Source organism: Pleurodeles waltl, chromosome 8, assembly GCF_031143425.1.
Source record: "Pleurodeles waltl isolate 20211129_DDA chromosome 8, aPleWal1.hap1.20221129, whole genome shotgun sequence".
NCBI classification, from domain to species: domain Eukaryota; kingdom Metazoa; phylum Chordata; class Amphibia; order Caudata; family Salamandridae; genus Pleurodeles; species Pleurodeles waltl.
Genome location: NC_090447.1, coordinates 696,616,149 through 696,637,295, shown reverse-complemented (window position 1 = coordinate 696,637,295; position 21,147 = coordinate 696,616,149). Strand labels below are relative to the sequence as shown.

Genomic DNA, 21,147 nt, shown 5'->3' with positions numbered 1-21,147 from the left:
GTGAAGCCTCTCACTCACCCTTGTTCTCAGAGGACCACACTGCAAGAGTTGCAGCTCTGCCAACTTTGAGCTACGTGGGGCCATTACAAATGAGGACGGAGATCCCTATAGGTTGGAAATACAATGTTCGGGTTTAAGTCACATAAATACAGTCGCGGCCTGCTCATACGGGTGGAGAGGCCACTTTCCCTATCACCTTTTTCTGGACTAGATGTGTCAGCCTGACAGACACTCTTCTTGTTTAGGTCAGGCAGCCAGGTGCTAGACATACCCTAAATGTGCAGGTGCCTGGCTGCCTGAGCTGAACTTTGCCACTCTTAGGATTTCACTGCCATGCAAGTGTGACCTCCTCAGCCTGGCAAAGAACCTCAAAGCCTTCCCCTTTGTGACCAATGGAGCATCTCTGATTGCCTCATATATTGGTGCTTAAGTATTAAGTCCTGAAGTGCCCAGGGCCGAGTGTCAATCAGTGACACTTTATCACAAAGAGGGCAGCAGTTTCTCTGACCCCATCCCACGCTGTGAATAGTGAGGGACTGGTGCCTCTCCTCATTGTCTGACCTAAGGTCAGCCAACGTGGACAGGCAGCAGAACCAACCTTTCTGAGACCTCCGAGGCTTCCTTCTACAAGAGCTAAAGCCAGGTAAGTTTTATGTAGTTGAATGTTTAGTGTATGCACATGTGTATGCATAAATGTATGAATTTGTTGTGAGTGAGTGTTGTGAATGGGTGTGTGTTTGTGCACGTTTGTGAAGATATGGGTGTGAGTGAATAAGTGTGCGTGTGTAACCCCCCACACCCACTCCCTGCTAAAATGACCAGCTGCAACTGCATGAATACAAAGCCAAAATAAACCGTCAGAAAAAAAATCAAGCTAAAAACATGCAATGGCACGTCCTGAGGTGCTTATCTGCTGCTGGAGCGCCAAAGAAACAGGAAGCACAGAAACTTGCACAGCCTCTTCAGAACAGAGAGATGGCTCTTGATTGGACATGAGACTATTGTATTTTATCCTGGGTTAATATTGATAAAATAGTTTGGTTTGATATGTTAACTTGTGCTGCTAGAGAAAAAAGTGTGGAAAGAAAACCATAATCCTTTCTTTTGGTCCTGACACAAAGCTGAGATATCAGAGTAGGAATTGCATATTGGTCCTATGAGAGGTTAGAAGAGGCAGTACTATGGAAAAATGCGAGACTAAAGGCCCTCTTTGAATACGTTGAGGTGCAGGATTGTTATAATGGCTAGAGGGATGACATTCAATAGCTAAGGTTTGCTTGCTAGGAGGTTTGTTTGAGAGTTCTTTTTTCTTGATGGCTGTAGTTCTGACAAGAAGTGCGTTAGAGCTTTGCAGCTATAGAATCCTCTGATGAAGGCGAGGTTGTTGTTGTGCAGATAGTGCTGAGTTCTGATATGAAAAGCTTCATGCACTTTGCCAGCCAATTCGAAAGGCATGTGGACTCTAAGGTGAGCCAGTTCAGGGTCATCAGATCAGGAGTCACCTGCTCCGATCTTCTTGATCCTAGTGTTGATCTTGCTACTACATAGAGCAATACCTTCAGTGGAGCCAGGTGGATTTTGACAATATTGATCAATAGAGAGGCCCATCAGATCAAGAGTGATATGCTCCAATCTTCTATATCCTGGTGGTGCTCTTGCTACCACATAGAGCAAAACCTTCAGTGGGGCCTGGTGGAGTTTGGCAATATTGATCAATAGAGAGCTGTTGCAGATAATTCTGGAGAGTACAGGAGAATGAGACAGAGATACCAAGTCTGCCTCAGGAATGAAGATTGAATTCACCTGAGTAGTTTAATGTGTATTGTGCAGATTTGACCATGGAGTTTATATTTGTGTTGATGTATAGATTTTTATCAAGTGTGAATCCAAGAGATTTGGCTCCTTCAAAAATGGATGGCTTGCGGTTGAGCATGTTGAGGGGATGAGACAGCCTAGAGTTGGAAACAGAGTGGTGGAGATATGAGGAAGAATTTAGTTTTAGTGGGGCTTCGTTTTAGAGTGTAGCTAGTGAGACAGAATTAGGTATAGTTGAGTGTTTTGGCTATCGGTTCTGTGTTTATAGGAGATTACACTCATATAAAGCTGGGCGTCATTAGTTTAAAGATATTAATATATGTTGAATCTTCGCAGGAGGGCAACTACCTGTTCAATAGAGGCTAATGAAAGTGAGGATAAGATGGAGCATGGAATTGTATCTTATAACTTTGGACACATTCTATGCTATTTTAGCTCTTCAAACAGAAGTTTCCACCATGCTCGCCCGATCAGAACCTTTTCTGTATCAATTGCAGTTTTACTAACAAAAAAGGATGATGGACGGAGTGCTGAACAATGCAAACACTCACCCCCAATCACAGATCTGGGTTAAATTCATCATTCTTTTGCTCACCATGCCACCCAGTTTGGACCCAGCCATATGCAAATCAGTCATGATCCTGTTCCTCATGGGAACAGTCCAGCCCAAACTGCCAGGCCAGGCCCTTCCTGGACTGGAAACAAACATCCTGGGACCGGTTTCAGGGTATCACCCTTCATCAGCCAGGCTAGCTTGAATCCATTGGCACAGTGAGCACGGGGCCCACGTCTGGGCATACCCTTGCCATCTAGGGCATCTTTAGCAACACAAAAGGATGATGGGCGGAGTGCTGAATAATGCAAACATTCACCCCCAGTCACAGATCTGGGTTTAATCCATCGTTCTTTTGCTCACCATGCCACCCCAGCTTGGATTTCAGCTACACCCTTCTGAATTAAATGTATACACAAGGAAGTATCTGATACCCATGTAAAGTAATTAATTAATTAAGAGTCAAAACGTGTTATTACAAAGTTAGGGTCTGTCTATAGTTCTAAATATCTTTCCTGGGTGTGTTTATAGAAAAGGAAAAAGGCCCTTACCCACCAAGGTTGCATTCTTTATCACTTATTTCCTCCTTATCACAAATTTCAGTTCTGGGATCTGCGATGGGCTCCTCCTGGATTGTTTTTTATGTTTTATTACTTGCCAATGGGGGCTCAAGAGAGTCAAAAATGCATCCAGGGAGGCTGATACGTTTTATGGTGATTGCCGGGCACTTCCGTTAAAACCAGGTATACATAAGAGTTGTGTACTATGCTGATCCTTGGTATGAATTGGTTGTCAACATGTCAGTAAACCCAGAAGGATCTAGGGCTTCATCAACAATTTCTGTATGAAAGCTAATTAGTTCTCTACGTACTCCCTAAAGTCCTATTTTTAAGATGTCTGTTGAGATCAGAGAAAAGAATGCAAATTATTGTATTACATTCTTTCATGCCTATAAAATGTGCAGTTTTCAAAGTTGGGAACTTGTTCAATTACTGTCTACTGGATGTCTTTCTGTGTGTGGTTTCACTGTTTCAAATGGGACACCAGTTTGGTTGTTTGTTTTCCAGATCTTATATTACTGTGATGTTAAATGATCTGCATCTTGACCTTTCTGCTTGTCATCACTTTGTATTGTAGATTACAAGGGATATCAACATGTATATGACTAATAGAGTGTTCCACTTTGTGTGGGATTTCTGTTCTGACGGGTACAGGAAACCCCGGTTCAGTTTAGTGCTGGGTTTAGCGTTTTTACATATACTGTAGCTTTTGCAGGGATTGTGTCCATCCGCTTGTTGGGATTGACAACAACATACATTAATTTAAGAATTCTTTATTGGTGGACGGTCTGGTGTGAATAAGGATGTTGGGAAGATTACTTCTTCACTTTTTTGAGAAGAGAGATTTTCCTAAAATAGAGCCCCCAATACTTAGGGCCCTCCACTTTTTTACACCAATGTTATCTAATTTGTTGGAGATCAGAGAGGAGGTTGCAATGCAGACCGATCAATGTAGATCTTGTCAAGTATTAGTTTCAATAAAGTTGAATCCTAAGGAACTGACCAAAAGGTAGGTTATTTCTCAGGGCCTTCGGATCATGACTTTCATATAGGAGAAATTAGTTGCTATGAGTAGGTGTGTTGTATACTTCACTAGATAGGCCTCCTCCCTCTGCTCTTATCAGTAGGTCAAGAAGGGATATTTCAGTTTGTGCATTGTATTCAGTGATATATAAATGTCAGTCAAGTTGGTTTACCAGTTGGACAAAAGTCAGCAATGAGGACTTTTCCCTTTCAAGATAAGAACGTGATTTATGTAACGGTTACACATTTCTATTTTCACAGGAAAGAAATTAATTGTGTTTTAAGATCATGCACTTAGAGACATGCCAAACTAGATGCAAATGTGCTACACATCGATGACCTTCCTGTCTAATGGTTTAGGATATTTTTAAATTGAAAAACATTTTTAGTCAGAGATATTTCTGTCAATGCCATCACCAATGCGATAGGTGTCCTCTGTTTCAATTCTGACTTACACAATATGCTGTCACCAACTTCAAGCGTGACTTTTTAAGGTATATTTGTTCATAGTGATCCTGTATTGCATAATCAAATATTAAATTAAAATATATTTCCCTTGATACAATAATTACTTCGTTAATATATTTTAGATAGGATGTCATCCTTTGCACTTGATCTAAAAACAGAATTGTGACAGGGGATCCAAAATGGAATGTGTACCAGAAACTATTTGTCTACCCAACAGGGGTGTTACATTTGTGACATAATATATAAAAATAGGCTTCTTTTGGTTTCTTGGCTATAAGATAATCACCTTCATCCTTGGGTAGCCAACCAGCTAAGACCTCTTAAGACAACAGTCACTCATTCCAATTTGATTTCTCTTCTGTGATCTTTTTCAAGGATTCTGTAGTAGTTCTTGTTACTGAGAAATCTAAGGCATTCCTAGTTATAATGCCTCCTTCATCAGGACAATAGCTGCTTCTTTGTCTGCTGATTTTATTAACAGATTGTTATGACTTCTGAGTAATTTCAGTCCTTCCTCCTCAATGTAGAACATATTATGAAAGAACAAGTTGATTTGTCCTACTAGTTTATCTAAGTCATTTGGTACTACTTTTTCAAATGTCTCTATCTCTGGAGGTAGTAAATGTGGTGAAAGTGAGACAAATAGGTTTGTGTTTTAGGCCTGTGTCAGTCATTTCTGTTTCATTCTCTGGTTTACCTTGAAAATAAATTTTTATTTTATTCTGTGCAAATATCCATACAGTTCCTGTCTTAATAAGGAGGACTTGTGTTTGACTGTGGAGATGTCATCCAGCCCTTTGTTAAGTACTGTTGTCTCTTGGGCAGTCATAATAATGTCACTCAAGTGGACCACAAGGTCTGTCTCCTTTGATTAACGCCCATTGCTCTCCCCCTGCTCCGTGTTATCATCATTGGTGGATCTTATTTCCAAGTCAGTGTATTCTTTCCTCAGTGTTTTTGTTTTCCTTGACAATGGCCATGGCCTCTCCCTAAAAAAGTTTGGCCTCATCCAAATTTCTGCGCACCATATTGAGCAAATGTTTGGGTCCAACCAAACTGAGAGTTAAATGACCAAACTGTTCTTCTTTGCTACTACTACTACCTGAATTGAAAGTCCAGTTTTCAGGTGTTGTTCTCCATCTTGGAGGGTCCTGTCTCTAAAGTGGTGGGGAGTTGTTTTGTAGTACGTATCTTTTATTTATGGATATGTAGTCTCATATTAGAACTTGTTGACATCCTTCCTAAGCTAAGCTAACTTTAGATGTAGTCAGGAATTTTTTTAATTAGGCCAGTTCTCCATTCAATCCTTTTGCAGACACCAGAATTGGCATCTGCGATGAGGAGGGGCCCAATGATGAGGCATGCTACCTTGGTTGGTGAAGGCCGTTGTCCTTTTTTATAAATACAGCCTGGAAACATATTTAGAACTGTAGCTAGTCCCTTACGTTGTAAAAACACGTTGATTATCAATATGAGCACGTCTAATGAATGACCTGAAAAGATACCATATCCAAATAAACATGCTTCTTATCTTACCAGTGAAGTTTTCTAAGACACGATCATGGATCGTATACCCATGTAAAAGTTAAGGAAAAAGGAGTGCAAGTATACTTGATTTCTGTGGTCCAGACACACTATCGCCAAGGCTCTAGATAGTTCCTCTCATTTTCCACTTTGGTGGAATAGGAAGATTTTTCAGAGCATGGAGAGTTGTAGGTTGAGTACCTTGACTGCTGTATAGATTTTGAGTGCAATTTGGAGGACAATTGATAGGTCAGTGTTCAATAGCAGTTTCTGATGGATACAATTACCTGTGGATTCCTCACCTAAAGAATTTTCCCCTCGCGCCAGCTTTCAATGGAAATTTTCCTCTAGCTCTGCACGTCGACGATGACGTCACAATTGCCCGACTCCTTACGATGCCGTATGACGTCATCCAGGCAATAAGAAGCCCTTGTCGACGTGCAGACGTCAGTTCCCTTTTTTCCGTGCCTTCGAGTAACAGTTTTTCTTCGAGGCTACCAGGGAGCTACAGTTTCACTCCGGTGTAACTATGTCGCAGCCGAGGAAGTCGGGTTTTAAACCCTGTAAGCAGTGTGGAGGTCGCATGTCGGTCACAGACCCACATGAGAATTGCTTGTGGTGCCTTAGTTCCGACCATGAGGTTGAGTCATGCGGTTCTTGCCAACGCATGAATCCTAAGGCCGTGAAAGAACAGGAGGCTAAGTTGTTTCTTGCTCGATCTAAGAAGAAGAAGGAGAAGCACCATCATAGAGAGTCTTCTACAAGATCCTTGAAGTATCATCGACACCATCGGGACTCTCAGTGCCGACATGGCTCACGGCGCTGATCGAGCAGAGATCGCTCCCGTTCGAAGTCTCCATCGGCTCGGCGCCGACCGACGTGGGAGATCAGCCCAACTGTGACACCTCCACCTCCAACGACTCCAGCTCCTTACAAGCCGACACCCTTTATGCCATTTCTTCCTTCCGGAAGTACCGCTTCGGCGCCGATGCCTTTGGCGTCGCCCAGAAGACCGGTGAAGCTCACGACGTCCACCATCCCGACGCCGATGGATTCACCACGGATCCAGTCGACCTTGAAGATGCCTGTGGCCGGGGGATCCCATGTCGGATGGCTCCGAGGGTCGACGTCAGAGATCTTCGGCGTCACCTGACACCTTATCGACGCCAGGGTTCGAGTCCAGGCTCCGCTCCAGGATGTTGGCGCTGAGGCTGCTGGAAGAACAAGAATATGAGAAGCAGCACTTGGAGGAAGGAGAAATCATGGAGCCTTCAGGGGACCTGCAAGGCCTGGATACTGCAAGCGGCCTAGACACTTCCCCGGAATGGGTCTTGGCTTCTCCAGGGGAGTATACAGAGGAGGCTGACTCCTTTCATGCTGTGGTGAGGAAGGCAGCAGGCTGTTTGGACTTTCCACTTCCTGCTGTGGATGTGAAGACCAACATCCTTACCGAAGTACTGCATCCAGCATCAGCTGTGGCGGAGCCCCTTCTTCCTTTCAATTAGGCTCTTTTGGACCCTATTAAGGAAGTTTGGAAGAAACCAGTGACTTCAGCGGCCGTAAACAGGGCGGTGGCCAGACGCTATCGAGTGGCCCCAAGTGATCTGGACTTTTTGTCCAAGCACCCAACTCCGGAGAGTTTGGTTGTGCAAGCGTCATGCTCCTCCCGTTCTGCTCCTGGATCGTTTATCGAAGTGTTCCAGCAGACAGGGAGTCTAAGAGAATGGACCAGACAGCTAAAAAGGCCTTCTCATCATGCAGCATGGCTTTAAAATCCACAAATGCTACTTGCATTTTAGGATGTTACATTTATGCCCCTATAGATGAGGCTAAAGGGCACCCAGGATTATCACCAGAGGTGTTGAACCTTTTGTCGGACTCTCAGGTGGCAGGCGGCGACCCAGGTGATCCAATCTGGGCTGGACACTTCGAACTCAGTGGCCAGGGCTATGGGCACGTCCATAGCGACGAGGCGGCATGCCTGGCTGCGTTAGTCAGGGTTCTCCCCGGATGTTCGGACCACTCTCCTTGACCTGCCATTTGATGGGGACAAGCTTTTTGGATCGAAAGCTGACTCTGCCTTGGAACGTTTTAAGGAGAGTAGAGCCACGGCGAGATCCTTGGGGCTACAAGCAGCCACTTCCTCTGCCTTAAAGTCATTTAGAAGGTTTAGAGGATTTGGTTGTGGCGCTTCCTTTCGTGGCAGGCTCCATGGGCAGGACACCACTCTGCAGGAACTCTTCCTTTTAGATTCATCAGGGGCAGGGGTAGAGTATGCACGAGAGGTGCCGCCCAGCAGCACTCTGCCTCTTGCTCTTCCTCTGGAGGGGTGCAGCAGGGAAAGCAACCTTAATACTCCGCCACTCCCTGTTCACACATCTCCTGTAGGGGGGAGACTAACTCACTTTCTTCGCATGTGGGAGTCAATAACATCAGACTCCAGGGTCACTGATATTGTTGGGAAAGGGTATGCTCTTCCCTTTCGGGAGTTTTCTCCTCCCATCCCTCCCGCCCATCCTTCTGTTTGGACGACCATCTTCTGTTACTGCAACAGGAGGTGATTTCCCTTTTGTCAAAGGGCGCATTGGAGTTGGTCCCGGAGCAGGAGAGGGGTCAGGGCTGCTATTCAAGATACTTCCTGATCCCCAAAAAGGATGGTCGGTTGAGACCAATCCTGGACCTGAGGATTTTGAATTGGTTCCTCAAGCAGGAAAAGTTCAAGATGCTGACCCTGTCACAGGTTCTTTTGGCATTGAACAAAGGAGATAGGATGGTGTCCGTCGACTTGCAGGATGCGTACTTCCATATTCTGATCCTCAAGTCGCACAGGAAGTATCTCCGGTTTGTGGTGGGGTCGCAACACTATCAGTTTGCGGTCCTTCTATTTGGTCTTACTTCCGCACCTCGAGTCGTCACAAAGGTGATGGCGGTGGTTGCAGCGGAGCTCAGAAGAAAGGGGATAGCAGTATTTCCTTATCAGGACGATTGGTTGATCAAAGCCAAGTCTCCAGAGCTCTTGCGGCATCACCTGCAGTCGACAACTCAGTTGTTGTTCGATCTGGGCTTTTCGGTGAACGTGCCTGTTCTGCTTTCCTACTTAACTCCTATCGGAGCTTACAGAACCTCTCTGGAATGCACTTCTGAGTTCAAAGAAGACATTTATTGTTGTTAATTCTCCCCCACCCACAAGTTCTTGAGAGACGAAATTAGTAGATTTCAAGCACACTTTTAAAAGTAGATGCAGCAATGAAAGCAAAATATATCACAGTACTTCTCAGTTGCAATGTACACAGCAAATATATAACATAACTGCAAAGTAAAGCATAAAAGTCAAATTCATCACTGTATGGGCAAGGCGGTAGGGCCTAACTCAGCTTCATCTTTCTGGGGTCTGCAAGTTGATGACTCCAGTCAACTGCGAGAAAGAGATTATCTACCCAAAAGGGAGACTGGCAACTGACGTCTAGCTCCAGCCTGAAGTCAAGCAGATTCGAATCTAACTCACTGTAGCCCAGAGTCATCCTTAAAAGCAAACTCAGTGTGAGATCCAAACAACCTTGGAGAGTGGCCAGTTCTCCTGAGCAATTCCGCTCTCAGACTGGATTGCGAGGTAAACACAAAATCTACGTGCTCTTATCAGCTAAGGTCTGGTGTGAAGAAAACAGCTTGGTTCATCTTGTGGAAAAACACAGCTTGGAAAAACACAGACATCTTTAATGTCTCAACTGCAATGTCTAACCCCACGTTAAAGCCAATAGGCAGCTAACCTAAATATAAAATGTAATGTCTAATGTCATGTCAAAGCCAATAGGCAGCTAACCTAAATATCAAATGTAATGTCTAATGTCATGTCAAAGCCAATAGGCAGCTAACCTAAATATCAAATGTAATGTCTAATGTCATGTCAAAGCCAATAGGCAGCTAAACTGAATACAGAATGTAATGGCTAATGCCATGTCAAAGCCAATAGGCAGCTGAACTGAATACAAAATGTAATGGCTAACTCCATGTTAAAGCCAATAGGCAGCTAAACTGAACAAAACATATAATGTGCTACACGTGAACATTGAGCAACTAATATGCGCAGTGGTGAAACACAAAGTCATTGGTCAAACACAATTAATAGCATCACAGTGCCCAAATCTCACCTGGAGCCCTCTCAACGCCTCATGTTCATAGGGGCAGTACTGGACACAACATTGTATCGGGCCTTTCCTCCCCCGCAGCGGGTTCATGACATTCAGGCGTTGCTTCCAGTGTTTCGAAATGGAGCGGTCGTTCCAGTCCTCAAGGTCCTTCGTCTGCTCGGTCTGTTTGCTTCTTGCATTCTGCTAGTCACTCATGCACGCTTGCACATGAGGGCTCTTCAGTGGTGCGTTCGCAGGCAGTGGTTTCAACACAAAGGAGATCTTGAGGAATCGATGAAGATCTCGAGAGACGCTGCAGCGGATCTTCGATGGTGGGCTGCGGTCGGCAACCTGTCGCAAGGAAGGCTGTTCTCGCTACCTCCGCCAGTGGCCACAGTGATAACGGATGCTTCCAGTCTAGGGTGGGGAGCTCATCTGGGGGACCTGGAGATCAAAGGTTGTTGGTCACCAGTGGAACATAAGTTTCACATCAATCTGTTGGAACTGCGGGCGATACGTCTGGCTCTCAAGGCCTTCCTCCCTTCCCTTCGCGGTCAGTCAGTTCAGGTCCTGACGGACAACACTACCGCGATGTGGTATATAAACAAGCAGGGAGGAGTGGGGTCGTATCTTCTCTGCAGAGAAGCTCTTTGGCTCTGGTCCTGGGTTCAGGACTGTAAAAAACTGTAAACTTTGCACTTGTATAGCGCACTACTCACCTGTTAGGGTCTCAAGGCGCTGTACGCATACCGCTGTGGAACCCCTCATGGCTTTTCCCTGTGAGGCGCCCACTCCTGGACAGCCCCAGGGTGAAGCTAGGCATCCAAGCGCTGTGAGGGCCATTGTGGAGATTAAGCAAGCTATTGCCCAGAGTTACAGTGTGGGACCCATTAATTAGATTAGGCACTGAGGTGAGAATTATCTGGTCTAGGGAAATTGAGCCCAAGACCCACCAAGGCGGGAAGGGAACCCTGGTCCCGGGCCAGAACTCTGCATCAAGGTCTGCTGCTCCAACCATTGTGCCACACTTTTCCACAGGATTTGCTTGGTAGCAAATCATTTGGCCGGAGTTCTGAACGTGCGTGCGGGCAGTCTCAGTCGGCTCCTCTCGTCTGATCACGAGTGGCGTCTTCATCCAGATCTGGTCCTTTACATCTTCCAGAGGTGGGGATATCCCCAAATAGATCTGTTTGCCACTCAGGTGAATGCGCACTGCCCGTTGTTTTGTAGCCTCCAGTATCCAGTGCAAGGAGCTTTGGGGGACGCATTTCAGATGTCCTGGAAGGGTCAGTTGCTTTACGCATTTCCTCCCATGCCCTCGATTCCTCAGGTTTTGAGGAAGGTCCGCCAAGACCGGGCACAAGTGATCTTAATAGCCCCGGATTGGCCAAGACAGGTATGGTACTCGGATCTTCTCCAACTCTCTCTGTGCCCTCTGCTCCGTCTCCTGTACAGGGCAGACCTCCTCTCGCAGTCGCAGGGGCAGGTTCTACACCCCCACCGCCAGAGCCTGCACCTTCATGCCTGGAGATTGAACGGGGCAATCTGAGTTCCTTTTCTCTCCCGCCGGAGGTGGTTGAAGTTATTTTATCGGCCAGGCGACACTCCACCAAATCGATCTATGCAAGCAGGTGGGCCAGATTTGTCAGTTGGTGTGGGGAGAACCAAATCGATCCCTGAAAGGCCCATTTGTCGGATGTATTGTTATTCGCTTTATCCTTGGCACAGAGGGGTTGTGCACTTGCCACAGTTCAGGGTTATTTTTCAGCGCTGTTGGCTTTTCTGTGCCTTCTAGACCAACCCTCCTTGTTTAAGTCACCTCTTGTATTGAGGTTCATTAAGGGTCTCACTAATAAGTTTCCGCCCACTTCCTTTGTTATGCCACAGTGGGATCTTAACTTAGGATTGACCTTTCTTATGGGATCGCCATTTGAGCTGATGCATATTAAGATTTTTAGTTTTAAAAACAGTTTTTCTAGTGGCCATAACATCTGCTAGAAGAGTGAGTGAGCTTCAGGCTCTTAGCGTAGAGTCCCCATATATCTCCTTTTTCAGGGACAAAGTGGTGTTAAGGACCAAGGCGGCTTTCCTCCCGAAGTTTGTTACACCCTTTCATTTGGGACAGTCTATTACTCTCTCTTCATTTTATCCTCCGCCTCATCCATCCAAGGAGGAAGAGAGGCTTCACCGGTTGGATCCACAAAGAGCATTGGGCTTCTTTGTCGACAGGACGAGAGAGTTTAGGCAAGACGATCAGCTCTTTGTTGGTTACGTGGGGAAGAGGAGAGGCAGAAGAGAACCCTGTCCAGGTGGGTCATTCTTCGCATCAAGCTTTGTTATTCTTTAGCAAAGAAAGAGCCTCCTGTAGGGCTCAGAGCCCATTCTACCAGGGCAAGGCTGCCTCGTCGGCCTTGGCAAGAGGTGTTCCTGTAGTTGACATCTGCAAAGCGGCAACTTGGGCATCCCTCCATACTTTTGTCAAACATTATTGTTTGGACTCTGAGGTCAGGAGGGATGGCCATTTTGCCCGCTCAGTGCTGCAGGATTTCTTGGTTTGATCATTCAGGCACCCACCTCCGGAGGTGGTACTGCTTTGGAACTCTATTCTTTAGGCGAGCAATCCACAGGTAGTTGTATCCATCAGAAGAGCAAGTTACTTACCTTCGGTAACACCTTTTCTGGTGGATACACTAGCTACATGTGGAGTCCTCACGGTTTGATGTACTTATATTACTTCGGTAATGTTAATGTTCGCCTGTTCGCCTCAAAGGCACGTAAAAAATGGTGATAACTGATGTCTGCACGTCGACGAGGGCTTCTTATTGCCTGGATGAGGTCATACGGCGTTGCGTGGAGTCGGGCAATTGTGACGTCATCGTCGACGTGCAGAGCTAGAAGAAAATTTCCATCGAAAGCTGGTGCGAGGGGAAAATTCTTTAGGTGAGGAATCCACAGGTAGCTAGTGTATCCACCAGAAAAGGCGTTACCGAAGGTTAGTAACTTATTCTTCTCTTCTTTGTTTTTTTCACAGTGTTTTACTTGGCTGTGTGATTGTGATGTTCATGTGATTATTGGCCAACACCTATGTGTTGTGTTTTTTTTTTCAAGAGGGCTGTAAAGATTGACTGTTTTAGGAGGCTATGAACTTCTTTGACAAAGGTGGTGATAGCACTTGTCAGTGATGGGAAAAACTGCTTGATGCTCAAGGGCATGGTTCCACTGGCAAGGTTAGAGCTATAGGCCCTCATTCTGACCCTGGCGGTCGGCGGAGAGACGGCGGTCGGACCGCGAACAGACCGGCGGTATTAAAAATGGCATTCTGACCGCGGCGGTCCCCGCCGCGACCGACCGCTACTTCTCCACTCCGACCGCCACGGCGGTCATGACCGCGGGGCTGGAGTTTGCGCACTCCGGCCCGGCGGTCGTCCCAAGACCGCCAAGGGTATTATGACCCTGCCTACAGCCGCGGTTTCTTGCGGGCGGGAACCGCCGTGCGAACCATGGCGGTAAGCACTATCGGGGCCAGGGAATTCCTTCCCTGGCACTGATAGGGGTCTCCCCCACCCCCCACTACCCACCCGAGTCCTCCCCCCACACCCTCCACCCCCCTGCCACCCCCCAGAGGTGGTACGAACCCCCTCCCCACCCCCACCCCGACATGCACATACATGTACCCCGACATGCACACACCCCCAACATGCACATATACACACCCCCAACACACACATACACAACGGGGACACATACCCGCACACATACATGCCGACATGCGCACCTGCCGAACAGCACACATTACCCATAGACACAGCAGCACCCCCCGCCCGCATACACGCACTCACACACCCCCTCTACACACTCACACGCACACCCCCATGCACGCCCACATCACACAACACCCCCCCACCCCCTCCCCTCACGGACGATCAACTTACCTTGTGCGTTGGTCCTCCGGGAGGCGACGGGAGCCATAGGGACGTGACCGCCAACAGAAGACCGCCAACAGAAGACCGCCACACAGAAATGTGGGTCGTAATTCTGTGGGCGGTGTTCTGCTGGCGTGGCAGTGGAGGTTGACCAGTCTCCACTTTCCCGCCGACCGCCAGTGTGGCTGCTGGCGGTTTTCCGGCGGAACGCTCCCAGCGGTCAGAATGCGCACAGCGGCACACCGCCGCGGTCGGCGGTCTTCACCGCGGCGGTAACTCAGCGGTCTTGCGAAAAGACCGCCAAGGTCAGAATGAGGGCCATAGTTTTTTGCTAGCCCTGTCACTTCTAAAACTTCTATAGTTTTTAAAGGATAAATGAAGGCTATTGAGCGAGGTGGGAAGGGTGATGGTTCTGGACTGCTAGGTATTTACTCAGGTTTTAGCTGTTTTCATTGGTAATATTAGCAGGGGATCTTGTTTGGACATTTAATGAAAAATGTTAAACCTCTCCTGTGTCTGGTTGGAGTTTCATTTTATGTAGCTGGATTGCGCTGATGCAGAATACTGGGCAAAACTCTTCTGTTATATATGTTGCATCGTAGTGCATGAGTAAAGATGTGGTTTCTTTTTGTGCGCCCATCTTCTTTTAATTGTGTTCTAGGCTTTGCATGTTTATAACGTAAAGCATTGTGTAACCTTCTAAGGTTTTGGTTCATAACCTTTTGAGTTCTGTGGATCTCCACTTATTCATTACTTGAATGTCGGGACCCTCTCTGAATCAGTATTGGAATCCAGGATCGACCCTACCGAGTCATTACTAGAAGCCAGCAATCCTGCCTAAGCAATAAGCAATTTCGATGATTTGAATCTCAGACTACAGCCACATCCATCAACGAAATACACAAAGGATAAAATCTAATATTTATTTTCTGAGCAAATATAACAAATCAAACTTTTAATTTTAATTAGAACATTGGAACTTGTCTAAATTCAACTAAGGCCATCCATCATCTACTTTATATTATGTTTGATGCACTTGTACTAACTGCTCCCACAAATGAATTTGAGCATACAAACTTAATTTTTAGCCTCTAATTTCAAAATTCCTTCACATTGACAGGATGTTTTAAAAGTTTCATTTTTACGTTTTGCTATTTTTATATACTTTATTAATATATTATTATTATTTCATTTTCCAAACAGTTACAGACCTGAGTAGGAATAGTGGACCTTTAGGGTTCCCCAGACCACAGGTTAAGAACCACTGCTCTAAGGCCACAACAAATGTATAAAAGAAAGGAAGTACTGTAGTCCCTGTTAGTTGCAAGTGTAAAAATGTGATTACTGAGCCTTGTATATCTGTTCCAGGAGCACTGTGCAAGTCATGAAATTCTGAAGACCGTGAGCCCTTTGGAGGCAGCTCTTTTGAGAGATCCCAGTGTTCCTCACAAAGTTAGGTTCAGGTAGGTCCATATATATTTCTTTGCTGCTAATAAACACATTTCTGTAGTGTACATTTTTAAAATAATAGATGTTTCTATATTTAGCATTTAGGATGACAGAAATGTGAGTCACTATCCCTCTGTTTCTGAATCTCAGGATGGGGTGCCTAAAGAACCCTTAAGCATCAGTCTACCTTTCTCAGTTGTCATGTATAGGTTATTGATGATCTAGAACGCATAGTGTTTAGGTTAATTATTTCACATTATTTGAATTGGCACCAGATCCAGATAACCTACCCCTTGTGTCAATCAAGAATCAGAGATAAAGAAAAGGGAGGAGAGAAACCAAAATTCCCCTGGAGAAGGCACCTCCTGAGAAAGGCAGTCTGTACAAGAGTCATGGAAAGGAGACCACATTCTTGAAAGAGTTAAAGACTTTACTCACCATCGCAGCAACTCTACTGAAATCAGAAGAGAGATTCCATTTGAAAATTATCTCTAAATGCAACATATGCTCACTTAGATTATCTGCAGTTGGTTACCTGTGGAATATTGAAAAGAGTTACAGCAGGGATAGAGTAGTCAAGCACAAAGAAAGCCCTGGTGACGTTGGCACTGACCCTTCACACATCGTAGTGAAAACATGAGACTTTTATGGGTTACCTTGAGTTTTTCCAGGCACCCTTATTGGGATTCACATGAAAAATGGGTCTACCTGTTGTTGCTCCTTCAAAATATCCATGCAGTAAGAGTGCTTATGTTTCAGCCCTCATCCCTCCAGCCTTCTTTTAAGAGGACCCGTATGACTGATCGCCGGTCTGCTACTGCTTACAGTCTGGCTAGACCTACTTGTTACACTGCTGACATGGCATGCAATGTGGCTGGACACACGATAAAGGGCATGAGTACAGCTCCATGGGACTAACGATTGGTGGTTGACTCTCATGGGCCCCTCTATTTGAAGCATGAAAGTGGTTGACTCTCACTATCAGAGGCCTGGTGTAATTTAACCCCCTGGGTGCCTGGGGCGTAACGTTTACGTCCTGGGCAGCACTGCTCGGGTGCCCATGACGTAACCGTTACGTCCTGCACTGGGCTCATGGGGGTAGCTCTAGGGCACCCCCACGAGCCTCCCCCTCCTCCCAAGGGCAGGGATGGAAGGGGAATAGCTTCCCCCACCCTCCCAGGGATGTTTGATGATGTCAGCCCGGGATCGCGTGCTGACTGCTGACCTCATCAGAGGCCGCGGGATGAGAAGAGAAATTCTTTGCATTTCTCTTCCCACACTGGGGTTGGGGGCAGACAGAGGCATCAAAGGAAAGGAAAGGCTTTTCCTTTCCTTTGAGGTCTCTGAGCATTTCTGCAGCCTGATTGTGAAGCGATCGGGCTGCAGAAATTGCCACTATACACCAGGGATGTTTGTTTTGTGTACAGTGAAGGTGAGCGGCCCCTTTGACAAGGATCGCTTCCCTGGAAGGCATTTTTTAATTAGGCCTTTTCTGTCCCCCTAGGGGCAGATCGGCCTATTTTAATTAGGCCGATTTGCCCCCAACGGGGGCAGAACCCACTAGACACCAGGGAGTTTTCTTTTTTTTGGGGTTTTGCACACATTGGGAGCGACCCCTTGGGCAAGGGTCGCTCCCCTGGGGGCTAAATTTATTTCAGGTCATTTCCCCCCCACCCCCCATTAGGGGCAGATCGACCTATTTTAACCACTAGATTCCAGGAAACCACTAGGCATCAGGGATTTTGTTAAAAATGTTTACATATCAGGAGTAATCCCTTAGTCAAGGATCGCACCCCTGGGGGGGGATTTATTTTAGGCCATTTATGCCCCCCTTGGAGGCAGATCAGCCTATTTCTATTAGGCTGATCTGCCCCCAGGGGGGCAGAAACCACTTAGGCACCAGGGATTGGTGTGTGTTTTGTTTGGGGGGCAGGGATGGGGGCACATTACTGTTGGCCATTTCTGCCCCCCTTGGGGAGCAGAAAGCCCACTAGACGTCAGGGAAGATTTTTTTTCAAAAAAAGAAAGTGGGGTTATGGCCATACCCCCACCCAAAATAAATGGGGACAAAGTTGTTCTGCCCACCGGTGGGCAGATGGGGCAATGTAGCCGGGAGCTGAACTCCCCGGCTACATCAGGTAGAAAACCGGGAGCGGAACGCCGCTCTACCGACCCCGGCGGACTGGAAAATTATGATATTGGGAATCCGGATAGCCGGATTCCCGAAAACATACATGCAAACGTGGAAACGATCACCGAAGCCGAGAACCCGGATATTCGAGTTCCCGATAGTGTAAAAACGGACGAAGGACTACGCGCACTGCGCACGTTCAAAACAAGGGACGCCGATGTAGGAGGGACGGAAGGAGGCGAAAGGAAGGAGGCGGTCCAAGAAGAAACACTGACGGAGGAGCAGACTACCACCGGCCCAGAAGATACAACTACAGGACAGGAGGGTCTCAAGGAGCTTGAATGCCGCCACGTCCTCGGAGGGTACGGTCCTGCTTAAAGGACAGCCTTCGTTATATGGTGGGGAGGGAGGGGGCTGGTGGAAACGAGAGGAGAGGAGGAGAAGGGGGTGGGGAAGGGAGACAGGGAGAGGGGAGGAAAGGGGTTGAGAAGGGCACCTGAGCACCAGTAATAGGCACAGAGACAAAGAGATTTTTTTTTTTTCCCAAGCACAACCCACAGAGGTGATTTTCACTAGACGCTTGAACCTAATATCACCCATATCTTCGGTCTGTGGGGAGAGGACCCTTATATACCACACAATCTCTCTCTCTCTCTCGCTCTCTCTCTCTCTCTCTCTCTCTCTCTCTCCACAAAAGCACGCCCAAACCCATAGATCCTAGACTTACCGGTCTTTCCGTTCCTCTTGTTTTTCCGGTCTCCCTGGAAACACCGTCGGGAAAACCACCTCCAGTCATCCAGAACCCTGAGGGAGGAGAGGACAGCGGAGATTACCAACCAACAGACCGTAAAACATTGGACATTGCAAAATGTAATACTTTATACAATATATCACGTTTATTCACCCTTCCGACTGAGTACCTTTGTCCTTCTTATCGCTACACCCACTCCCACAGGCAATTACCCCCAATCCACTCCCCAGGGGGGCAGAAAGCCTAGATGAGAGGGAATTAAAAAAATAAAATAGTGGAGTGGTGGCTACCAACCAGTATGGGCATGGTTATGCCCCCACCCCAATTGAAGGGGGTAACAGTCTTTCAGTTCTCCACCTGCACACTAAAACATCTTATCCTACGGCAAGCAAGAGGACATTTGATTATTTTTGGTTTTGGTTTTACATTTGGGCCATGAGAGCTTGTCTAACTCTCAAAATCGTCCCACTTGGAATGGTGAGGGCTGAAATTTTTGGACTTTCTGACGTGCCGTGTGGAAAAATCTACAAGACCTAGACACATCTGAAAACAAAACATCTGGGTGAGTCCAGGGTGGTGTGCTTCACATGTACCCCGCACCATTTTCCTACCCACACTGCCCTGCAAACCTCCAACTTTGCTTGAAATCACACATTTTCCCCACATTTTTGTGATGGAACCTTCCAGAATCTGCAGGAATCCACAGAATTCCTACCACCCAGCATTGTTGCATTAATACCAATAAAAATTCTGCCCCACTTGTCAGCCTAAAAACGTTTTTTTTTCAAACTGCCCTTTTGGACCCGCTTTGGTTCCCCCCAATTTTGACATGTTTTTGACTCTTCCCTGTCGCAGGTACTTGGCCCACCTACACAAGTGAGGTATTATTTTTATCAGGAGACTTGGGGGAACACAGAATAGCAGGACAAGTGTTATTGCCCCTTGTCTTTCCCTGCATTTTTTCCCTTCCAAATGTTAGACAGTGTGTAAAAAAGAAGTCTATTTGAGAAATGCCCTGTAATTCACATGCTAGTATGGGTACTCCGGAATTCAGAGATGTGCAAATAACCATTGCTTCTCAACACCTTATCTGGTGCTCATTTTGGAAAAACAAAGGTTTCCTTGATACCTATTTTTCACTCTTTATATTTCACTAAGGGCCATATGTACGAAAGCTTTTTCCCATAGACACAGAATGGGAAAAATCCTTTGGTACATCTGGCCCCAAATGTATTGCTGTATACCCGGTATACAATGAAAACCCATTGCAAGGTGCAGCTCCTTTATTGGTTCTGGGTACCTAGGGTTCTTGATGAACCTACAGCCCTATATAGCCCCTCAACCAGAAGAGTCCAGCAGACGTAACGGTATATTGCTTTTGAAAATCTGACATCACAAGATTAAAATGTGGAGAGAGATGGCTGTTTTTTTCACCTCAATTTCATTCTTTTTTTATTTTACTGTTATTGTCTGTAGGAAAACCATGTAGGATCTGCACAAATGACCCCTTGCTTAATTCAGAATTTTGTCTACTTTTCAGAAATGTTTAGCTGTCCGGGATCCATCATTAGTTTCACACCCATTTCTGTCACTAACTGGAAGGAGGCTAAAAGCACAAAAAATAGTAAAAATGGGGGTATGTCCCACTAAAATGCCACAATTGTGTTGCAAAATGTTGTTTCTGATAAATACAACTACCTGTGGTTCCTCACCTTATGAATTCACCCATGCGCAAGCATCCGACGGAAAGTTTTCTTCCCAACTCTCCAAGTCGACGAGGACATCACAATTGCACGGCTCCACGCGACTCTGTCTGACATCACCGTGCCAATAAGAGGTCCTTGCCGGCGTGCTGATGTCAGTTCCCTTTTTTCCGTGCCTTCAATGCTAATGGTTTTCTCCTAGCTCTCACTACTGTTGGAGGTGTTCCATCTTGTTGCTAGTTTCTATCCGGTTTCTAGTTACAATGTCTCCTCCTAGAAAGTCGGATTCAAGCCATGTCGAGAGTGCGGGGGTCGCATGTTGGTTACTGACCCTCATAACGATTGCCTTTGGTGTCTGAGCTCTGAGCATGACGTCGAGGAGTGTGTTTCGTGCCAGAGCATGAATCCTAAGGCTCGGAAGGAAAGAGAGGCCAAACTCTTTTAGGCCAATGCGAAGAAGGGGCATAAGAGTCATCATAGATCCTCTTTCCATACTTCTTCAAAGAGACATAAGAAATGGCGTTGTCATGACTCTCTGCATCGTTTGGCTCGGAGCCGGTCAAGATCAAAGTCTCCATCTCGACGGTGCCGTGCGACATGGGAGGTGAGTCCTACGGTGACTCCACAACCTCAGAGCCCTCAGGCTTCTCCGGTGCCGTCAGTCTTCGAAGTAGTGGCACCTCCGGAGAGTCCTCGATTTCCACCTGCTGTTCATGATTCCGATGTTCAGCAAGCACAGGTGCAACATGGAGACCAGCGGTATCCTGCCTTCCCGGCTCCGGGAGCGGATCCTGCGGCATTTTTAAATGTCATGTTCTCCATGTTTAATGCTATGGCCCCTGCTGGTGCACCGGCTGGTCCCATGGGTCCGTTGGCATTTTCGTTGGGCTCCCCTGCTCCATACAAGGCGGCGCTATTTATGCCCTTCTATCCGGCTGAGGGTGCCGGACCGGCGCTGATGACGTCGCCTCGAGGCCCTGTGGTTCCTATGACGCTGCCTTCCAGACCTATGGCGCCGATTTCATTGCCCTGTCAGTCGTCGCCGATGGTAGAGCCGCAAGTGTCCTCAGCGTCGTTGGGATCCACTCCGGCGCCGGATCCGAATGATGGATTAGACCGA

General features: G+C 46.6%; 1 protein-coding gene across 1 annotated transcript in view; it reads left to right on the top strand.

Annotated features, from left to right (window-relative positions):
* C8HXorf58 (chromosome 8 CXorf58 homolog) overlaps positions 1 to 21,147 on the top strand; it is a 626,664-nt gene that overhangs the window by 229,374 nt on the left and 376,143 nt on the right. The window contains exon 4 of the mRNA XM_069204823.1: positions 15,362 to 15,456. Within this exon, the coding sequence (XP_069060924.1) occupies positions 15,362 to 15,456 (95 nt within the window). The remainder of the gene's footprint in view (positions 1 to 15,361; positions 15,457 to 21,147) is intronic.